General features: G+C 35.4%; 1 protein-coding gene across 4 annotated transcripts in view; it reads right to left on the bottom strand.

Moving 5' to 3' along the window:
- Positions 1-3,732: 3,732 nt before the first annotated feature.
- rnf213a (ring finger protein 213a) overlaps positions 3,733-20,711 on the bottom strand; it is a 62,974-nt gene continuing 45,995 nt past the window's right edge. For all 4 annotated transcript variants that reach the window (XM_048190901.1, XM_048190909.1, XM_048190918.1 and 1 more), the window contains 16 exons: positions 20,554-20,629; positions 19,340-19,374; positions 19,103-19,203; positions 13,088-13,244; positions 12,691-12,865; positions 12,506-12,600; positions 11,901-12,152; positions 10,581-10,713; positions 10,276-10,359; positions 9,010-9,190; positions 8,287-8,488; positions 8,099-8,176; positions 7,451-7,648; positions 5,895-5,984; positions 5,639-5,817; positions 3,733-4,573 (listed from right to left, as the gene is read on the bottom strand). In XM_048190901.1, the coding sequence (XP_048046858.1) occupies positions 4,420-4,573; positions 5,639-5,817; positions 5,895-5,984; positions 7,451-7,648; positions 8,099-8,176; positions 8,287-8,488; positions 9,010-9,190; positions 10,276-10,359; positions 10,581-10,713; positions 11,901-12,152; positions 12,506-12,600; positions 12,691-12,865; positions 13,088-13,244; positions 19,103-19,203; positions 19,340-19,374; positions 20,554-20,629 (2,190 nt within the window). In that variant the 3' untranslated portion in view covers positions 3,733-4,419. The remainder of the gene's footprint in view (positions 4,574-5,638; positions 5,818-5,894; positions 5,985-7,450; positions 7,649-8,098; positions 8,177-8,286; positions 8,489-9,009; positions 9,191-10,275; positions 10,360-10,580; positions 10,714-11,900; positions 12,153-12,505; positions 12,601-12,690; positions 12,866-13,087; positions 13,245-19,102; positions 19,204-19,339; positions 19,375-20,553; positions 20,630-20,711) is intronic.

Here is a 20,711-nt window from a genome sequence, read left to right as displayed (position 1 = left end):
TAAGAATGTGTGCTGGATTGTGCATCTCTATGGTTTTCCCCCTCACACATGTAGAACCTATGAAAGCTTATTTCTGCCATGCATAGAAAATAAAAAAAGATTGTGACTTTTTATCTCACAATTCTGACTTTTTTCCTCTCAATTCATAGTTTATATCTCACAATTCTGAGAAAAAAAAGACAGAATTGTGAGATGTAAACTCACAATTGCAAAAATATTAAAAGGTTTTGATAAAAAGTCACAATAACCTTTTATGCTTTTTTATTGTGTGGAGGAAAAAAAAGCTTCCATAATAAGCCAACGATTTTATTACAACGATTCCACTACCACTGTTTCATATTTACAAAATATGTGGTCTGCAAGGGGACACCATCCCACCCTCTATGGGTTCAACATCAACACCAAACACCTAACGCCAGAAAGAGATTTCAACCAAAGGGGACACATAGGGGACCCATTTGACCAGTAGCTGCCCTGGGCAATTCTGTTACTTTCTTCTTCTTCTTCTCTTTTTATACTGTACATTCTATAAAATAATGACTCTCTTCTGTTGGCAAGAATGCACACATTCAACACTCAACCAAAAATGTAGAATGGCTTACATGCATTATACTTTTACTGCAGTAAAAGGAAACTGAATTTTAAAAGCTATGGATTTCATATTTTATGCAGGTAGAACTGAAACATGACAAGAAATGCAGTTTTCGTAATGCCATCAACTGTTAACATTTTTACAGTCATTGCGCTTTGATTGACTATATGTTCATATTGGATAGAAAACTAGTGCTATGTTTTGACAGAACGACTCGATTTTGAATCAGGTTTGCTGTGTTTTGATAGAGTTAGTATATGTTGAAAAAAGTTTTTAGCATTTTGAAATGCAGAGTTTGTGTTTATTTAACAAAATATGGTTAACTATAATAACTATTTGGCTAATTGTGTGATGTAGGTGTGGTGCTGTTAAGAGTTTAAAAAAAGTACTTAAGTATTGGTAAACCCTTGTTAGCAATTGAAAAAAAACTGTAAATGTGAGTACATAGTAGTAAAGGCCACCTAATATAAAGTGGGACCAAGTATTTTAAGTTGACTCAACAAATTATTTTTTACAGTAGATTAGTCTTTGGGCCCACATCAACCTCTTGTGACATTTGAAATGATAGTTTTTCTTGATTGCTCTCGTTTGTCCCCTCTGACATCACATTTTCAAAACAGTTACACACAGGCTAAAACATCTCCATCATTGGAGATGGCAGCACACATATTGGCACTGTAATTGGCATTTCTAAATTATAATGAGGAATAATAAGGAAGTTTATTAAAAGCATGGTTATTTTTTAATTACAATACATTTAAAGTTTAGTAAAATATCCAACTATATGAAAAATATATACAATTATATGTATAAGTTCATTTACAGTTTTTTACAGACGCTAGGACACATTTCTCAATACTTAGGTCACTTTTGCAAAACTTCACACAGTGAGCACAACAGAAGTCTATGTGGGCTAAACTGAGGATCAATTATCATTGCTTTGGCACAAAATGCATTCAATGACTACATCTCTCAAATTTCATGAATTCTTTTCTCACTCAGACACAACAACTGCCAAAACTCTTTGTACGTACAGGCCAATTTGCACATGCTTACATACTGTTTTCAAAACTGTTAAACTTATGTTCAAAACAATAACATTATACAAAACTGAATAAGACAGCAATTTGCTACATTTCTACAGTAATATTGTAATGAAATATATGCTGAATCTAAAAAATCAAATACTATCAAAGCAATTAGATGAAACTGAACACCTACACAAGCATTCGTTTTTCATATTTCAAAGAGGAAAACTTCAGAATAATTTTGTACTGTTATGTAAACAAGGTTCATGTAACAAACTGCAGTGAATTATAAAGACATAGAAATAGACATAGAAAGACATATAAATAGACAGTGTTATTCTTGTTCTGTTAAGAAAATTTTACAAAAGAAAACATTGTATTATGATACCTGATGTTATAGTGTTTTAGGTCAGTATTTTATGACTGACAAAGTGTGTTTGCTGGGTGAAAACCTTTGCTAGTGTTCTGGAAGAATGAGTTGATTTGAGACATGAATGAAGAAGACATGAGACATAAATGAATGGTAGATTTAGTGCATTTTGAATGTGAAGTTAACTGCTGTGCCAAGATGAAAGTTGGTTAGGAGAACTGTGTGAAGAGTTTTGAAAAAGTGGCCTAAGTATTGAGAAATGTGTCTTAACGATTGTAAAAAATTGTAATATATATGTACAATCATAATTTATTGGGTACTTTCAGTTGGGAGCTGGCTGTCCTGAACCCTAACCCCTAAATTTCAACTTGTGAAAATATTGAAATACTTTTTGTAATTTTTTCCATTGTTGTTAAAAAAAAAAAAAAAAAAAAAAAAAAAAAAAAAATATATATATATATATATATATATATATATATATTTTTTTTTTTTAAGTGAAGTAAAAAAAAAAACTTTATGTAAAAACATGTGTCTGCATTTTCATGTCACAAACATGAAAATGCAGTGTATGTTTTAGTCCATTGGCTGAGACTGATTTTAACCACACCCCTACATTTTTGATCAGGAAATATTCCTGTGTCCCTTTCTCTCTCATAGCCTCTCTTTCATAGCAGATAGGTACCATCATTTTGAGTTAAGTGTTCAGAATTCTGAAAATCTGTGTATAACTTTAAGGAATGTCACTACCAAACACCTTTTTTTTCTGCAATTAAGCAAAACGTTTTCGGTATTATTCCATAAAATTTGGTTTGTACAACAACAGTGTGTACAACTGTGATTACTGAAACAGTCATGACCGAAACATGTCATCATTGTTTTGGTGACAAAAGGGAACAAAATCATTCATTTGATGGGGGAATTAAACAAAATTCTAGTACAGGTGCATAAAAGGCACTGTTTCTGAAAGTCTGTAATGAGCAATCGTTCTAAATCGGATTTGTTCATTGTGTATTGAAGAAAACACAAAGGAGCAGAGAGAAAATAATATCTGGGTAAGGGAGAGGAATAGATGAAGGAGGAGAGAGGTACTGGCATTTTAATATGCTTAAGTATGCAAGTTAAAATTCTGCAATGTGATGTGGTGGATTACTGTCACTACCAAAAATATGCAGTCACGACCGAAACATGGGATGTTTTGTCAAAAATAAAGTATACTGAATTAATAACTAAGACGTTATTATAGTGGTTGGTTCAATGTATATTCAAACTAATTTATCCTTAACTTTGAAATCAATATGATAATCTTTATGCCTTTTACAAAGAAAGATTGGATTCAAAATACAACAAATCTCAAATTACACTTACTCACTAATATTGTTAAAATTGTAATTTTTATTGATTTACCTGTGAAAACTTTTTTAAAAGCAAAGAAACATATTTTCAAGGTAGATGTAAACAATCTTAATAGGTCAATGTAACTCTTATCAAATTATTTATTATTGTGTTTCGGTAGCGACAAATTTTTGGGAGAGGAAAAATATTCTAAAACTGTGAATATGCAATATGATAAATTAACTGCACAATTACTAGAAATATGTACCTTGGATGTTATACAATTTGCTTACATACAAAATTTGTGAAAAATTCATTTTCCAACCATATATGTTTTTTTTTAAGGACACTAAAGGAATAAATGTAGGGTTAGGTAGTAACAGCTATAAACAGAAGAGAAGAAAACAATCTCCACACATGCAGCTTTTAATAATAAACTGGCAGGATGAGACAGTAGAACATGTGATGGTGATCTGTCCTAAATATTATATCACAACTTTATTACCCATGTTAGTCAGAGAAAGAAAAACTACAACAATAAAACATTTTTTGCACACAGCTTTTTTCCAGCATACAGGTATGTGTTGGTACACAGAAACATTGTTTTTAGCAGAGAAGAAAAAGATAAATAAAGTGCAAAACAAAATGAGGTTGGTATGGACTAAGTGCGTCCAGTTCTGGGCTCATAGTGTGGTGTATATTTCAAACGACTTTACATTCTTAAATGAGTCTATACGTATTTCTGTTTAGAAAGTATCATCAAGTAAACAAATAAAAAGGAATGGTTAGCAACTTCAAAAAATGAGAACAAAGAAAAAAAGTTACAGCAAAAGTTTAGCAATAGATTCATGATTGTTTTAAACTTTGTAATAAGTTGTAATGTACAGTACACAGTGCTGTATGTGAATAAGTATGCAGCAGAATACTGTACTGTATACTGTACCTCACTGTGCAGTACTGCACACTGCAACTCAGGTGCATAAAAGGCACTGTTTCTGAAAGTCTATAATCAGCAATTGTTCTAAATAGTATGGCATTTGTAAATCAAAACTAAGCTTTCCCTGATACGAGTGATTGGGTAAGACAACAAAAGCACTTCATCTTTGGTTTCTTTCTTGTCTAACATGGACAGAGAACTTCCAAGTGTTGGTGTACTGCGAGAGCAGGATCTCTTCAGGAAAGAACTCGTCCACGTCAGGAGGAATGTCCAGATCTTTACGCTCCATGTAGGACACAATGGTGTCTTTCAGACTGGAGGACAGACAAAAATGAGTGAGTTATTACAGATTTCCATATGTTCAACAAGAACTTTAGACTGTGCAGCAACACAACAATCTAAACCAAGCTCCCATAGACTTTGATCTGCAGTTTTCAATAGAATATGAAAGCCAGTTATTCACAAATTTCTTCATAGTCCCCACCAAGTGTATGTTAATTTACAGAATATTCTTGAAGTAATTTAAATTCTTTTTTTAACTTCACGATTAGCACAGAATGGAATGGTCCTTTTTTTGTAAACTACATAACTTCATAAAAAAAAATAAATAAAAATAAATAAAAATTATTTTTATATATAATATATATATGTGCAAGTATATCAAGCATTCTCTTGTCTGAGTTATTCTGAAGCAATATTCTCAATATCAGCTTTGACATTTAAATCTTCATATATGTGATATTTACCCCGACATTTTTTTTTACCTTTATTAAAGGGCATTCAACCAATGTATGCTTCTTCAATCATTTTAAATTTTTAAATTTGATCAATAAATTAATATAGAATAAAAATACACTATAGGGCTGTTAATCAAATTAAATCATTTCCAAAAAAAAAAGTATGTTATGATATTGTTTTAAATATTTTTTTGAAAATACAAATAAGAAATGTTGGTTAACATATATTTCATACGTTTATCGCTTTAACCGTTGTATCACCAACCTCTAGGCACAGCTAAATATATTTTAGGTTATTTTCAAAAAGTAAATAATAATTTCATCAATTTAAGCTAATACTTTAGGCAATTAATTTAATTTCAGTACTATTATTATTTGTACTACTACAGGAGTCACATCCATTAAGTTATCCTTCATACGCTGTTTCAGAACACTTGACAGATTTGGTCAGATCTCTCAAATGGAAATGAAAAGGTTTGATATACATATGTGTCTATACACCTGTACTTCTGTAATTATATGTAAATTATGAACAAGGCAAAACTGAACCTCCTCCAAAAACTCATTAATTCTGCACATCAGAAGAAAAGCGAAATTTCAAAGAAAAGTTGCAGCACTGCTAATATTCCCATCAGGTCTCACCCCCAGTCAGGCCTGAAGGTGTCCGTAGCTTCTGGGTTCTTTAGGACCAGAAGCAGAAACTCATGCATCTCCAACAGGAAGGCATCAGCACTGGACTTCGTGAAAAAACTAGTGAGCAGTCTCTTTTGTTCATCCTTCAGAGGACGTTTGTACTCTTCGCTGATTCCCACAAAAGGGTCCTGAAGAGCAGATGAAGGAAATCATTTTCACACACAAAATAAAAACACAAAGCAGAATACTGTGTTGAGTGTCTCACCCTCTTCAGACGTAGCATTGTCTCCGATTTAAGAGAGCTAAGCAGCTGCCACAGTGCCCCACAGTGTTTCAGACTGCACCTGCTCAATGCCTGCACACACAATTATCACTTATGAGGCTACGTTCACATTGTCAGTCCAAATCCAAAAGTTTGTGTTTCCGATTGGAATCTGATCTAAAATTATTGACTGTCCACATTGTGTATCGCAACTGTTCAGAACCGATTTGTGTGTCCCATGCCACTCTTTAGTTTTCCGGATTTATCTGCATCGGTTTTTATGGCAATGGCGGTGCTTTGGTAGGTATACGCCAAAAACCGCAACAACAACAACAACCGCAGCATGGAGGGGTTTGCAACACAGATGTTGTCTTATTTACAACATGACAATGTGTATCCACCACGCTGGACTACTGTCTTCTGAGGCAGAAGCAGAGTGGCTTTATTCTGTGCTACCGTCTCTGCCAGTCTCAAAACATGTCTCCGTTACATTGACATTTTTTGCTCATCCGGCACTTTGCACAACACATGTTTCCTATGACAATGTCTGACATTTACGTTTTATGTGGCATGAGAAATTCACATAAACCACATAAAATCCGATCAGAGCAGTCAGACTAAAACGGATTTCCAGAAGTAAGATTCAAAAAGGATTTTTAACCACAAATGAATGTGGTTTAAAACAGACTTTTAAAAATTGCATTACATGTGATTTTTGGCCATTCACACTTGCTGAGTCTGATCAGATTTCAATTGGATATGAAAAAAATCGGATTTGGATTGACAGTCTGAACGTAGCCTTAGCTTTTCAACTCTGGCCCTTCAAAGGTCCATTTGCTGAAGAGTTTAGCTCCAACCTTGATCAAACTCATCTGCCTATAACTTTCATGTTCATAGACCAAAGACCTTGATTAGCTTGTCTTGGAGCAAAACCCAGCAGGAAAGTAGATCTCGAGGGCCAGATTTGAAAGCCCTGCACTAAGGTATCACACATTGCCAGACTACAGATTAGTGATTGGTTGAATTACAAAAAACTAGTAAACACTGCTGTGAGGGTGTTTTAATAAAGGGCTGAGGGAGTGATAATACATTTTTCTCTCTTCTGCCATAATCCATTTCTCTATATAAAGATGTGGATACACTATCGTTAATTTTTTTTCTATTTAAAGAATAGAAATGATAGAAATGTACAATGTCATCAGAGAACCCCGTACAAATGTGACAAGGGTACATAAAGTGTTACCTTATTGAATTACTGAATTACTATGTTTTTGAATTCAGAGTGCTACTTTTTAATTCTATTAGCATCTTGCAGCACAAACACTGCACTTTTAAGGTGACATCAAGGGAAATTTCATCTTTTAAACATCTTAAGGACTCTGCTTTTTGTTTCATTCTGTTTTTGAACACAAGAACGTGTGAACACCCCCCAAAGAGAAACACGTATGATCATGATAAATAGATTTTTCATCCGAAAATCTTCAGTAGGCAAAATTTCGGTGCATCCCTAATCCTAGTAACATCACTGCTCTGCACAGTCAAATAATAAAGGGACCAACCTTGTAGATGTGTGGGCCCATGTGGTCAGTCATCTGTAGCACCTCTTTCAAATAGGTGCTCAGCTGCATGTGTGGCTCTCCCCCCGTCATGGCGAGGAAACCCAGGGCCAGCTGGACTGTGGACAATGCCTCACATACATCACTGTAGGACTGCAGCTCCTTCACCAGGTCATGCTGTGTCAAAGGCTGCAACGGCTCCTTTGGATACACAATCAAAACAAAGCTTGTGAAATGGTTTAAAATGTTACAAATGTATCTCAGCATTGTAAACATGAACTTCATTAAATATACAATTTTAACCATACAATTTAAAGGTGCATTTAAACAACAGAAATGTTGATTAAGAGCATTTTCACACTAAAGCTTTTCTTCTGGACCAATGTCTAACAACAATATAACCAAAACAATATATAAGCAAGGAATAATATGAGTAAGGAATAATAAGTGAATTATTCCGCTTATACTATGGGTACCACACCCCAAAAATATTATGAACTGTAATGCGGTCAAAAACGTGGATGGGCGCTGTTGCACTCTATTGCATACATTAGAACATTCGCCAACCAAATAGAATCCAGCATTCAACAGACCTGTAGCATAAGATACAGATTAAACATGTATTATGCTAAAACAAATAATGTGACTTACTTGTTGAACTTTGGCCTTCACATCTTTTAATATGATCTCATAATTTCTGTCCTGTCTGTTCACCAGTGTTGGAATCCCCTGAAAAACAAAATGAAAATAAATAAATAAAAATTGTCTTACACATCTAACTCTGCACATCTAACTCAAGCCTAAAGAATTCCTAAAAAATACATGGTGCTGTGACATACATTAATAGTGATATGAGGTTTGCCCTGCAGAAAGCGGGTAAGAATCTGTTGCTGAATCTTGGGCAGTTCGTACTCCAGCAGTGTTTCCTGTCCACGTTCCATGCTGTACTGGCAGTTGGACAGCACCAGCGGCAGCAGATCCCGCTCATACTCGTAACGGATCACGTGCAGCTCTGTCAGGTCAGCTGGGCTTACCGTGTAACTGGAGGAAATAGGACAGAGAATGATATGGAGAAACAGAGGTTGTAACTGGGAAATGTGGTGGATTCAGTTTTGCTACCTTCAACCACCAGCTCTGACAGGGCAAAAGTTCAGAGATCTGCATTTTATTTGTGTGTGTTTCTATGTGGTCGATAGGATATTCTGGGTGGTTACTTACTGGCCCAAGTCAAAAGAGCCCACCACTAATATTGTCTACATTTTAGATATGGCTCAGGACCATAGGACTCCTTCAAAGCAAGTCTGTGGGTGTTTTTTTCCTCATTCTGCATCATTGGGCGTATAATATGTCAGGTGGAAATTGTAAGTGCGATCATTCAGAAAAGTAACAGTTATTATCCACAATCCAGATGATTTGAAACATCTCCCATATCCACAAACGGTACAGGAAGAGTTGCGGCATGAAGATTAATATTTGGGTTATGGGTTTCAATAACCCTACATGAGCAAGGACTACTTTAGCAAACAAAACAAATAACATAGGACACTGGCTGAATCTCTTACCCAGACTCCTCTCCGGTGTGTTTTTCCACAGTGTACACAAGGTCATTGTGAAGGGTGATGAGGTAGCTGACGAGGGCAGTGGAGCACAGTCCCAGACCACGTCTCTGCGGCAGCAGCACCTGCAGGTCAGCATCCAAACCCAGATCTTCCTGAGTGTATTCAGCTGGCAGCTTTATCTCTCCTGAAAGAGACAGATGATCTCATGCATAGATTATCAACAGAAGACAAATAATGACATCTGTCCATGAAATGACTTTACAGTGGTCACTTTGAAAATATATGGATTTCTGAATGAGGTCTGATCTTAAATAAATCACAATTATAGACAAATACAATCTGACTAAACTAATAAGCCACAAACAACTATACTTTTCACATTTTACTGAATACATTAAATAATCACTCAGTGTATTGTGGAGAAAGTAAGCATCAGTCCAGAATTTTCTACATTTGTAGACAGGGTATCCACAAATGCACATCTTCTTTGTTGCATGCGCAAATGATGAAATTACTGACACAAACGAAAACATCTGTATTCACAAAAATGTCTCTAATTGTACAAATTGCTGCACATTCATTTAATTCTGAATTTTGCACACGCAAGTTGAAAGGCATTTGGTTGTGGATCGTAAAACATATCTGCAACATTTATCAAGTTCATGAATAATTGTGCATGCATTCGTTAATCGTTTTGAGTCTAATTTCAATCCATAATGATGTAGTATAATGAGAGATTTATAAGCAATCTTTTGTATTTTTTTATCATTTTTGACTGGGAACATCACAAGTGTTAAAATGTGGGAAAAAAAAGTATCAAAACTTTTTTTTTTTTTTTTTCTCCATCTAGGTGGTAAAGTCAGCAAATTTTAGTCCAATACAATAACATTAATTAGCATTTTCAGGTACGGGAAAATCCTCGCCGGGTCAAAATAACCCAAACACAACATGAGGGTTAATGCATTTTTAAGGATTTTGTGACTAATTTAAAGTGCAGAGCACCCACACTTCCAACCTCATCTCCTTAATTGACTCTACAAGTCATAAAATTCATAACACAGAGGTTCACTTACTTTATCTAGCCTGCTCTGTCAATGATCACTCAGTGTCTTCAATACAATTTTGAAAAAGTGCAACTTTTCTTGGTCAGACTGTGTTTGCCTACTGTGTTTGTGACTTGGATAAAAATCAGACCAGATTTTATCAATGCAGAAGTCCAGTTTTTTTTCACAGACGTATTCTTGCCACTATAAGTAGCAGTTAGCTTACCTGTGGTAGCCAGAGATACCCTGATTTGGTTCCATGTTGACAAAAAGATTTTTATGCGCTTTTCATACCAGGCAGAAAGTGAATCTGTTGAATGAAAACATGACACTGTGTTTGCAATGATGGCATATGCTTGCATGATTACTGAGCACATTTAAATCAATCATCAGCAAGCTTACTTAAATACATAACTTTAACTTTACTTAAATTAACAATAAATTGATCATAACTCAATAATGAATGACCCAACACTAAGGCGACACTTAGCCATGGCAAATCATCTCTTAAATTTCTAATATGGCCAGTACCTGCTTTCTGGCTGTGCAGGAACTCTCCTATGGTGCTGTAGGTTAGGTCTGTCACGTTCTGGAACTTCTTTACCAAATCCCTCTGGAGAACCAAGATGTCAGGAAGGAACCTCACCAGCCGAAGCTCTGCTTCCTAAAATAAACAGCTAGTTAACATGACTCTCGTGTCTCAGTACTGGTACACCCACAGATAACCCACATATTGCACACAAAACTATCACATCTAAACTAGCTTTACACAACTTTAGAGATCTTTTTATTATTTTTTTGTCAATGTAGTAATGCTTATCCAACTGTATGTTCAGTTTAACTGATGTAATCTGTACTTTCTTTAGGAAATTTATAAATTAGGATTACAAAGTCTACATATATTTTCTGCAGTTTTTCTGTGCTTTCTCTACATATTTTTACCATTACTTTAATATATATATATATCCATGCTGTTTTATCACAGCAGATAAACCCACCCCTAAAACAGCATGTTATATAAAAAAACAAATTATGGCTGGTCCTTTATATGTCAGTCAGACTAACATCAAGGTGGACTATACTGTGCTCATAGCCAAAAGTCTGGCTACACAACACTAGGGGCTTTTACACTGGAGGAACCTTTTCATAGTTTTTTAGAACTATTGGCTGAAGCACCGGATTTTGCTGTGTATGCACCGCAGGAACTAGGAACAATTTTAGTTTTAGGAACTCCTTTTGGGGGAACTAAATTAGCTCCTACTTCAGAGTAGGGTCTAAACCGCAATATAGGAACAATCCACGTAAGTGTACGTTGATTGTTCAAACGCATGTCAAGCACCTGGCATTTTTAAAAAGCCGTGTGTTTACACTGCTTTTTAAAAATGCCAGGTGCCATATTTACTTCACAAACATGGAAAACATCGATAACGGCATTTACTTGTTGTCTGCAGGGTTGTGTTCTTTTCTCTGCGTTCAATGATATGTAATACTGAAAGTTGTCATTGGAGATTTTGTCTCTTAGCCCCACTTTTTTCTATTTCAGGCACGTAAATTAGGCATTTACATTCCATCTCTGTTATCATGAAACCCATGACACACAACAAACACAGCTTTGACAGCATCCTCAATTCACCGGTTTTTAGCGTTTGTAAACGGCACGCATAAAGATGCCGCTGTCGGACTGTTTCCAAATTCCCAGTGTGAATGCAACCAGGATCATGTCCCGGGGAAGAAATTAGTTCTCGGGGAACTATCCTAGTGCCTAGTTCCTGAGTTTCGAGAACTATTTGGTGCGAAAGCTCCTATAAACAATCCATCTAGGAAGTAGCTGTAGTTGTTCAGCTATCTTACCCTCTGAAGGAACCTCCAGAGCACAGGCAAAGTGTCCCGGCCATTGTTCTGCTCTACAATGTGGGTCAGACTCAACATTGAGACCTTCTTCCTGCAGCTCCAGATGGATGAATTATGAATGAGGGAGTTCCTTGGCAGAGAGCGCAGGAAAAGCCCTGGTTCCCCAAAAGTCAACTTCATTACCGGATTAGAAGACACCCGCTCATCTTCCCTGATGAAGGCATTCACTTCCTTTAGCTGATGCTCCAAAACCTGAGAGAAAAAGAAAAATCAAATAATGTAAAGCAGAGCTTTAACTAATAATCATTTCAAATAATCAGCAGTTATTAGAAGTACTCGACTATTGGGGTCATTAATGCAACAACTAATCAACAGCTCTTAATTGACCACTCCGCTTTTGCTTTATGTTAGTTCCCATGTAATCAAACTACTCAACAATGAAAAAAGTTAAAATTGAAACAAAAATGTGTTGATTAGTTTTAGAATGAGGCAAATAAATAGAAATATCAAGCAATATCAACACAACTAAAGGAACTAAGAATTTATGAACTAAGTTGCATAATTCATTCTGGGTGCTGCGATTTACTAAAAGATGGCATGTTTACCTTCAGCTGATGCGTGATGACATCAGTATTCATGGCATTTTCCCATGCATTTCTTGCATCTTTAGTGGAAAGGTTTTGATCATAAAGAACAGGCCCTGTTAAGAACAACAAAATGTTACATTTCTTGAATTTCTGAAGCAGGAGTAAGGTGAAAGTAAAGTAAGGTGAGTTGTGGGAGTTCTTACACTGGCTGGTTTGATGGGGCTCCAGTAGACTGTGGATGGTCAGATGGATGGTATTGACTGTATCATCCACCCCTTTGCCCAGAGCTTTGCTCAGCTGCTCCATGTCCTTCAAAAGATGGGCCATCAGGAATGGACCAGGATGCAGCACAGCAGGCTTGATGATCTGCATGACACTCTGGACAGAATCATGAGTATGGAATATGAGATGTGTTTGATTCTTCCTCTGTTCTTCAAACACATGTGCATCTGAATGGAGTTGTCTGAGATATCTCAATGTCTCTATGCATCACATGTATCGATACTCAAAACCACATTTAGCATATAACAAATAATTAAATACATATCATGAATTGCATAAAATTAATTAAAACCATGGCAGGCAGAAAGAATGTAATACCTGTGGGTTGTTTTGAGCTCCCAGCAGCAGGGACATGTGTGTGAGCAGTCTGAGAAGAGCGAAGGGAGCAGGTGACATATTCTTAGTGTCCTGCATGTCAGGATGGTCACGACGTTGTGCGTCGCCCAGAATGTGTCCCGACTTAGTACGGTCCCCTCTGCAAAGAGGAACAATTGCCTCAAATTTATTATACAACTGACTGAACAATTACCTCAAACTGGAAGTAATTAGAGTCATCTTGAGAAAAAAAACAAAAACAAAATGTGTCACCACAAATCATTATTAGTAATGGCAAAATTTAAAATCAAGACCAAAACCTTAGTCAAAACCGGTACAACAGACAGCCATATATGCAAGGGATGATGTGTCAGGTGGTAGAGCCAAATATTTGTAAATATATATCTACCCATACTTGAAATTAGCTGTTTTTATCAGTATTTGAGGGATTCAAATTCAAATTCAAAAAGCTTTATTGTCTAACCCTACAGGGGTAGAAAATTGTCTTTAGACAAAGGCTCAACAAACAATACAAGAAACAACCACACAACAATAATTTAAAATAAAATTCACAAAAAACAAACAAACAAACAAACAAAAAAAACAACATCTTAAGATCCTATTTAAAATATCAGAGTGTCTATTTACACTAAGTGCAAATAGCACCCCTTGTTGGCAAACACTGTTTACAGTAGCTCCACCCACCAATGTCTGGTTGGGCCAAGTTTTAAAAAAGAGGCAAGGAATTCAATGTCTTCAGTGGCGGAACAGTACCTCGTAGGCTCGCAGACCTGGCTTTTAAGCGATCCATGCGGGTTCGAATCCATCTTTTGCCAAGCTCACATTTTTTTTTTTTTTATAAAAATGAAAATAATGTTCTAAAAGTGGAAATAAACTGCGAACAAGTGTTTAATAATATTTAAAGTGTTTATTGGGTAGAGTTAGGGGAAGGTGTAGGGAGGGTTTTTATTCTCCCAATAAGGCAGCATCCATTTAATAATTTTAATAAATATAATAATTTATACTCTATGATATTATTGCATTCTGTTAATGTTCAAAAATACTGAGGTACAAATAGTATCTGCCAATATAAAGTATACATGGCATCTAATTACTGTTTACTCTTATTGCAAAGAACTGATACTTTTACATGGTGTAAATAAAATCTATCGCTATTTTCACGTAGTGTAAATAGCATCTTTTGCTAAGAAAATATGCTATTTATAATTAGTGTAAATAACATTTAATTGAGCATCTATTGCTATTTGCACTTAGTGCAAATAGCCACTGCCTTAAAATATACTGTATCAGTGGCAGTTGGAATAAAGGTTAGTATAAAGATCAGTCAGCGGTACTTGTTTCTCACTGTTAATTTTACCAGCCATGTTTATAATCCTTTATATCCTTTTATAATGTCTGTTTTTGCATTTATCAGAAAGAGAGTTGAACCAGGATACAATGTTAAAATTGAGCACAGATCCAATGAGTGATTTATACACTATCAGAATGTCTTTTTCAATGTTAAAACTCCTCAATTTCCTCAGTAAGTCTAGATGTTGGTAAGCCTTTTTAAAAACACTGTCTGAATGCTTATCAAATGTAAATTGGGAGTCAATCTCTGTACACATATTTTTAAAAGATCCCACATGTTCAACTTCCTTGAAAGACTTAGTAACAAAGACTTTTAAAAGTGTGCATGCATTATTAGCCCCACAACACATTTATTTAGTTTTGTTAATATTAAGCAGCAAAGAAGTGTCCTACATCCAGGCTGTGAGAAAATTAACAAAATTAAAATAACTGTCCAGTGATTGGATATCCTTCACACATCCCACCAGTGCCATGACATCTACATAATTTTATAAGCATCACATTTTCATTATTACAGGTTTTCTCATTTGTATAAATAGAGAAAAGAATTAGGGATAAAACACATCCCTGTGGGAGACCAGTTTTTTAAACCATATTTTCTGACTTTTTGCCATTTACCAGGAAATGTTGTGGCTGGTCCCATAAGAGACTATTAATCCATAAAATCAGAGTTTGATGCACCTGTAATTCCTTCAGACGCCTCAAAAGTGTGTTCAAAAGTTATATTCACTGAAACATGACAAACTTGGGCCCAGGTCAGGAAGCAGCAGACAGACTGGCTAAACCGACCGTCTGCTAGCCGTCTCACGTCACAGAAGTCAGATAAATCCCAACACATAGAAACTCTTTCACCTAGATATTATCACATAGAGACTGTGTCTGTACCCTGAATTAGCAAATACAAAAAACTTCCAAACCCATTTAAGGGTAAAAATTTAATTGATGTTCAACAAATAAAAAACAGAGATAATACTGATAAACAGATGCTTGGGCTGCTGAATATTAGATCCCTTTCTTGAAAAGCACTTATTGTAAATTATATTATCACAGACAATAATCTAGATTTGCTGTGTTTGACAGAAACCTGGCTAAAACCAGACGATTACACTACTTTAAATGAGTCTACTTTAGAGCTAATATTGTCACATGGAATCAATATTGATGCAGTAGAAATTCTGCAGCAGAGTGATGACATCTCGGATCATTATTTAGACTCGCGTATACTACCATTTAGCCAAGGCTGCAAAACCACCACCCTGCCATAAATATGGTAGAACCATCACTTCTACTACCAAAGATTGCTTTATAAATAATCTTCCTGATCAGTTTCTTCGCCTTAGCATACCAGACAGCTTAGAAGACTTTGATGTTGCAACAGAAACTATTGACTCTGTCTTTTCCAGCACATAAGACTCAGTTGCTCCTCTGCACTTTAAGAAGATTAAGGAAACTAATCCAATGCTGTGGTACAACGAGCACACTCGGGCTCTTAAGAGAGCTGCCAGAAAAATGGAGCGCAGCTGGAAGAAAACAAAACTAGAAGTTTTTCGCATTTCGCGGAGAGAGAATGATTGAGTGCAGAAAGGCCTTAAAAAATGCTAGATCTACTTATTTTTCAAATCTCTTAGAAGAAAACAAACACAACCCTAGATATTTATTTGATACAGTAGCTAAATTAACGAGAAATAGAGCTTCAACTTCTGATGTTTCCAAACAGCACAGCAGTATTAACTTTATGAACTTCTTTACTTGCAAGATTGACAATATTAGAAAATTATAACCATGCAACCATCTACTACAGTATCACGTCAGACATTGCACTGTAGTGTCCCTGAGGGAAAATTCCATTCATTCGTTGCTCTAGGAGAGGAAGAATACTCTAAACTTGTTAAATCATCAAAATCAACAACATGTATGTTAGACCCTATACCGACTAAGCTATTGAAAGAGATGCTTCCAGAGGTCATATGCATAGCTGACATAAAAAATTGGAAGACCAGTAATTTCTTACTACTAAATTAAGAAAAAACAGAGATACTAATTTTTGGACCAAAAACCTCTGCACGTAATAACCTAGAATACTGTCTAACACTTGATGGCTGCTTCTTGAAGTCTTCGTCGTCAGTTAGGAACCTAGGTGTATGTACTCTTTGATACCAATCTTTCATTTGAAAGCCATGTTTCTAGCATCTGTAAAACCGCATTCTTCAAACTTAAAAATATATCTAAACTACGGCATATGCATTCAATGACAAATGTGGAACAGTTAGTTCAAGTGTTCATGACCTCAAGGCTACTGGGTGGTTGTTCCGCTCGCCCGTTAAACAAACTACAGCGGGTCCAAAACGCAGCAGCTACAGTACTTACTAGAACCAGGAAGTATGACCATATTAGCCCGGTTCTGTCAACACTGCATTGGCTCCTTATTAAACATTGTATAGATTTTAAAATCTTGCTACTCACTTACAAAGCACTAAATGGTTTGGCTCCCCAGTACTTGCTCTTAAATGCATTATAGTCCTTCACGTCTATTGCGATCTCAGAATTCTGGACAGTTGATAATACCTAGAATATCAAAATCCACCGCAGGCGGTAGATCCTTTTCCTATTTAGCACCTAAACTTTGGAACAGTCTTCCTATCACTGTTCGGGAAGCAGACATACTCTGTCAGTTTAAATCTAGACTAAAAACACATCTGTTTAAACTTGCATACACATAATACATTATCTACTTCTATAATTAAAATCATGTAAATTGTTAGGCTGCATAGATTAGGTCAGCCGGAACCGGGAACACTTCCCATAACACCTGATGTACTCGGTACATCATAAGAAGAATGGCATCTACGCTAATATTAGTCTCTCTCTGTTTATCCTGAGGTTTGCCGCAGCCTGCCAGATACAGGCTGTATCCAGATGGGATGAAGGACCTGCATCTAGACATGACGATAACGCAGCCCTGACCCCAAACTATTCCCTGCAAAGACCTCCTTCCCTTTCCTTTCCCTATGTATAGATAAAACGTTATCAAAATTATTCTAGTTCGCATAGATCCGTGGACACAACTAATTTTTATGTATTATGCAGACTAGACAAGTAATTTTGCAATAACACTTTTTTTTTTTTTTTTTTTTAAAAAGACCAAGCTTCTGTGCACATAAACACTCAAACACGCAAACCTATAAACTAAACGCATAAATGAACGGCAAGAATGCAAGAAGGCATGAATGAAGATGACCTGACTTGACAGTGTTTAAAGCAGAAGAAAATTCCATACATAAAATCCTGACGCATGAGTTTGCAGAGACCAAATGAGTAAGATATCTACAAACCTTTTCACTCTGCCACAATGATCGGTGGATGTTACATTACAGTATCAGGCTTAACGTTATTACCTTGTGAGTTGATAAAATATTTGCAGTTGTGTCACCCTGACATTTGAGAATATACAATTTGCCGGGCAAAAGTTTTTCAATTATCTCAACGGCTTTAAAACTTCAGAATATTACTTTCCCTTTTATACTTTATACTTTATTTTATACGTTACATAATGCAATTTTGATAAATGCGCAAACATTTGGGAAAAATGCATATCCTGTGTTGTGTGTATTATTAATCAAGCAGATGTCAGTTTGGGGCTAATTGAAAACATACCATGTGCATTTGATAATGTGACAAATTCCAGAGATTTGTTTGTTGTGTTTGGACAAATGGTACATAAATATTTGTGATGTGTAAAGCCAATAAAAATAGTCGTTATTGTATATTAAACTGATTGATATATTAAAGTTTTGGTTAGATATATGAACTTTTATGAAAACATCTGAAAATTTTGTGCATAGTTTTGAGAAAATGGTACACATGATTGCAATTTCTGTTAAATTAATAAAAACTTACAATCTGTTTAGGACAATTACAATGCAGCAGGAAAGGAAAAGGAAAGGAAAATGCAAAGGAAAGAACATTTTCAGAAATTTATCACTTTCTTGAATGTTAAGATGGCCCTCCTATGAGGTGTCAATCACAGCAACGGCCCCCAGTCAATTTGAGTTTGGGACCCCTGTTCTACAGCCTTCACAGTATTAATCTTGGTTAATCTGGTTGTCTTCATATATTAATGCATTTTAAACTTTTCAAATTTGCATTAGTAATTGTATAAACAGACAAGAATGAACAAAGAACAGTATATAAAATTAACAGACAAGTATATAAATCAACAGACAAGAATTAACAAAGAACAGCTAGTAAAATAGCAATAACCTATATTAAGAAATGCTACAAAAAAAGTTGTTGTTCATGACACCCAATGCATGTTAAAAAACTGAAACTTATTGTAAATTGTTACTAGAAATTCATACTTGGGCACAATTATATTTGTCTGCAAAACTATTTATAATTTATGTTTAAACCTTTAGATGAAAAGTTTTTAAGATCATGAGAAACAAATTTAGTCGTGTTCAAACTTTGTAGTGCATTGGCTGGCTGTGACAATGGTCAATTAAAGGTTATTATATTAAATATTTAACTGCAGAATGCAGCGATTGAATCAGAATCAAGTATTTCAGAGAGACAGCTAATAAATTATATTTAACAAAACTATACAGAATAAAAGAGGAACAACAAGCATTCTTGGCAAGAGTAACTTACTGTATCAGCATGGTTTGGAAACCCTGAACAGGGTTGTGGTTGAGGCCACCTATTTGTGCATTACAGTCTGGACAGCGACCAACTTCCATGGGTCGACCACACTGGACATAAGCAAGAGGAAAATTTCAATTTTAAGAAAATGACTAGACTAAATCTAATTCTGTGTTCTGAGACTTAATATATAGATAATACAGTGATGATAAGCCAAATCATAGGAATTAAATCACATGACCCTACCTCACCAACAGTGCATGGATGACCATTAGGACAGACTGTCAAGATCAAAAGAACACCAGAGATTAAGAAATTAAATTAAAAAAGTGATATCTAATTCTCCAAAAGCAGAATGCCTTGTCAATGTCAAAGACCTGTCAAAATTTCACCATCCTTGAAGCAATTCTATTGGCTCAAAGTAGAAATCCTACAATAATTACATGTTAGTTATGTACTCTTAAAAATTAAAATGTGTAAATCAAAAAGATTTCAAAAAGGTTTTCCCTTTTACTTTATTAATATGTGTTTCTAGTCTTGTGAACAATTATTCAGTAAAAATGTTCAGCATTTAAGCCCACTTCTAAAGTCATGATGACAAGCTTGTCGCAATCAAGTGCTTTTGTTGTTGGAAAGAACAGGAATCATGTTTAGGACACCAGGTTTATTCATGCCTATTTATTGGGAAAATCGTATTAAATACAAAATGATATTTAGAGTACCTTTCATTGACAACCATATAAACATTTACCGCGCCATCTTTGTCTGGACTGGAATTTTGGTCAAATACAAATTTGTCTGGAACTTCAGCAATATTTGCTGTGAATAAAGCATACAATACGCTTTAAATGATAACTCATATATGTAAACATGCTCTTTAATGAAAGGAAAAGGCGATGTAGTTGTTGTTGAAAAAAATAATAAAGCATACCAGTAACAGCAGCAATCGTTCTCCCCTCTGCCATGTTTATAGTTTATGGCACGCCAAACTCGGGAACTTGGGTATCAAAATTATCTACGAGCTTCCCAGTGGTAAATACGACTTCAGAGGCCGTTCATGTTCAAATTTTAATTATTAATTAGTATTTACGATAATTCACATTATTAAAGCATGTGAAGGCAAAATAAGATATGGTCTTATCATGAGGAAGTGGACATACATTTATTATTATCATCATCATCATTGTATTATTTTAGGCATCACAACAGAAAGATACTCAATATATCAGAAAACTATATTTGTCTGTAATACCCAGGCAAACAATATCAAATATATTCTCCTATATTATGAAAGTTCTGATTACGAATTTCTGTTTAATTATGATTACATTAACATGAGGCACATGTGATTTAACTTTGCATTTCTGATCAGGAATTAGACACTGGGTGCATATAATTTTGACAGGTCTTGAATTTAGCATGACACTGGATTCTGTGGTGCTATAGAATTTGTCACTCACAATACCAATGAAGCTGTCCCATGGCCTGCTGGGCAACAGCCAACATGTCATCAGGCATAGTTGGGATGAATGAAGCCTGTGAGGAGAACATGACAGAAACATCACAATCCTGACACATTCCAGTCACCGTGTGACTCCATGTCATAGCGTGAAGGGTT

Source organism: Megalobrama amblycephala, linkage group LG1 (genome assembly GCF_018812025.1).
Source record: "Megalobrama amblycephala isolate DHTTF-2021 linkage group LG1, ASM1881202v1, whole genome shotgun sequence".
In the NCBI taxonomy this organism is placed as follows: Eukaryota; Metazoa; Chordata; class Actinopteri; order Cypriniformes; family Xenocyprididae; genus Megalobrama; species Megalobrama amblycephala.
The sequence above is the reverse complement of the archived record's forward strand: the minus strand, read 5'-3'. Positions and strand labels throughout refer to the sequence as shown.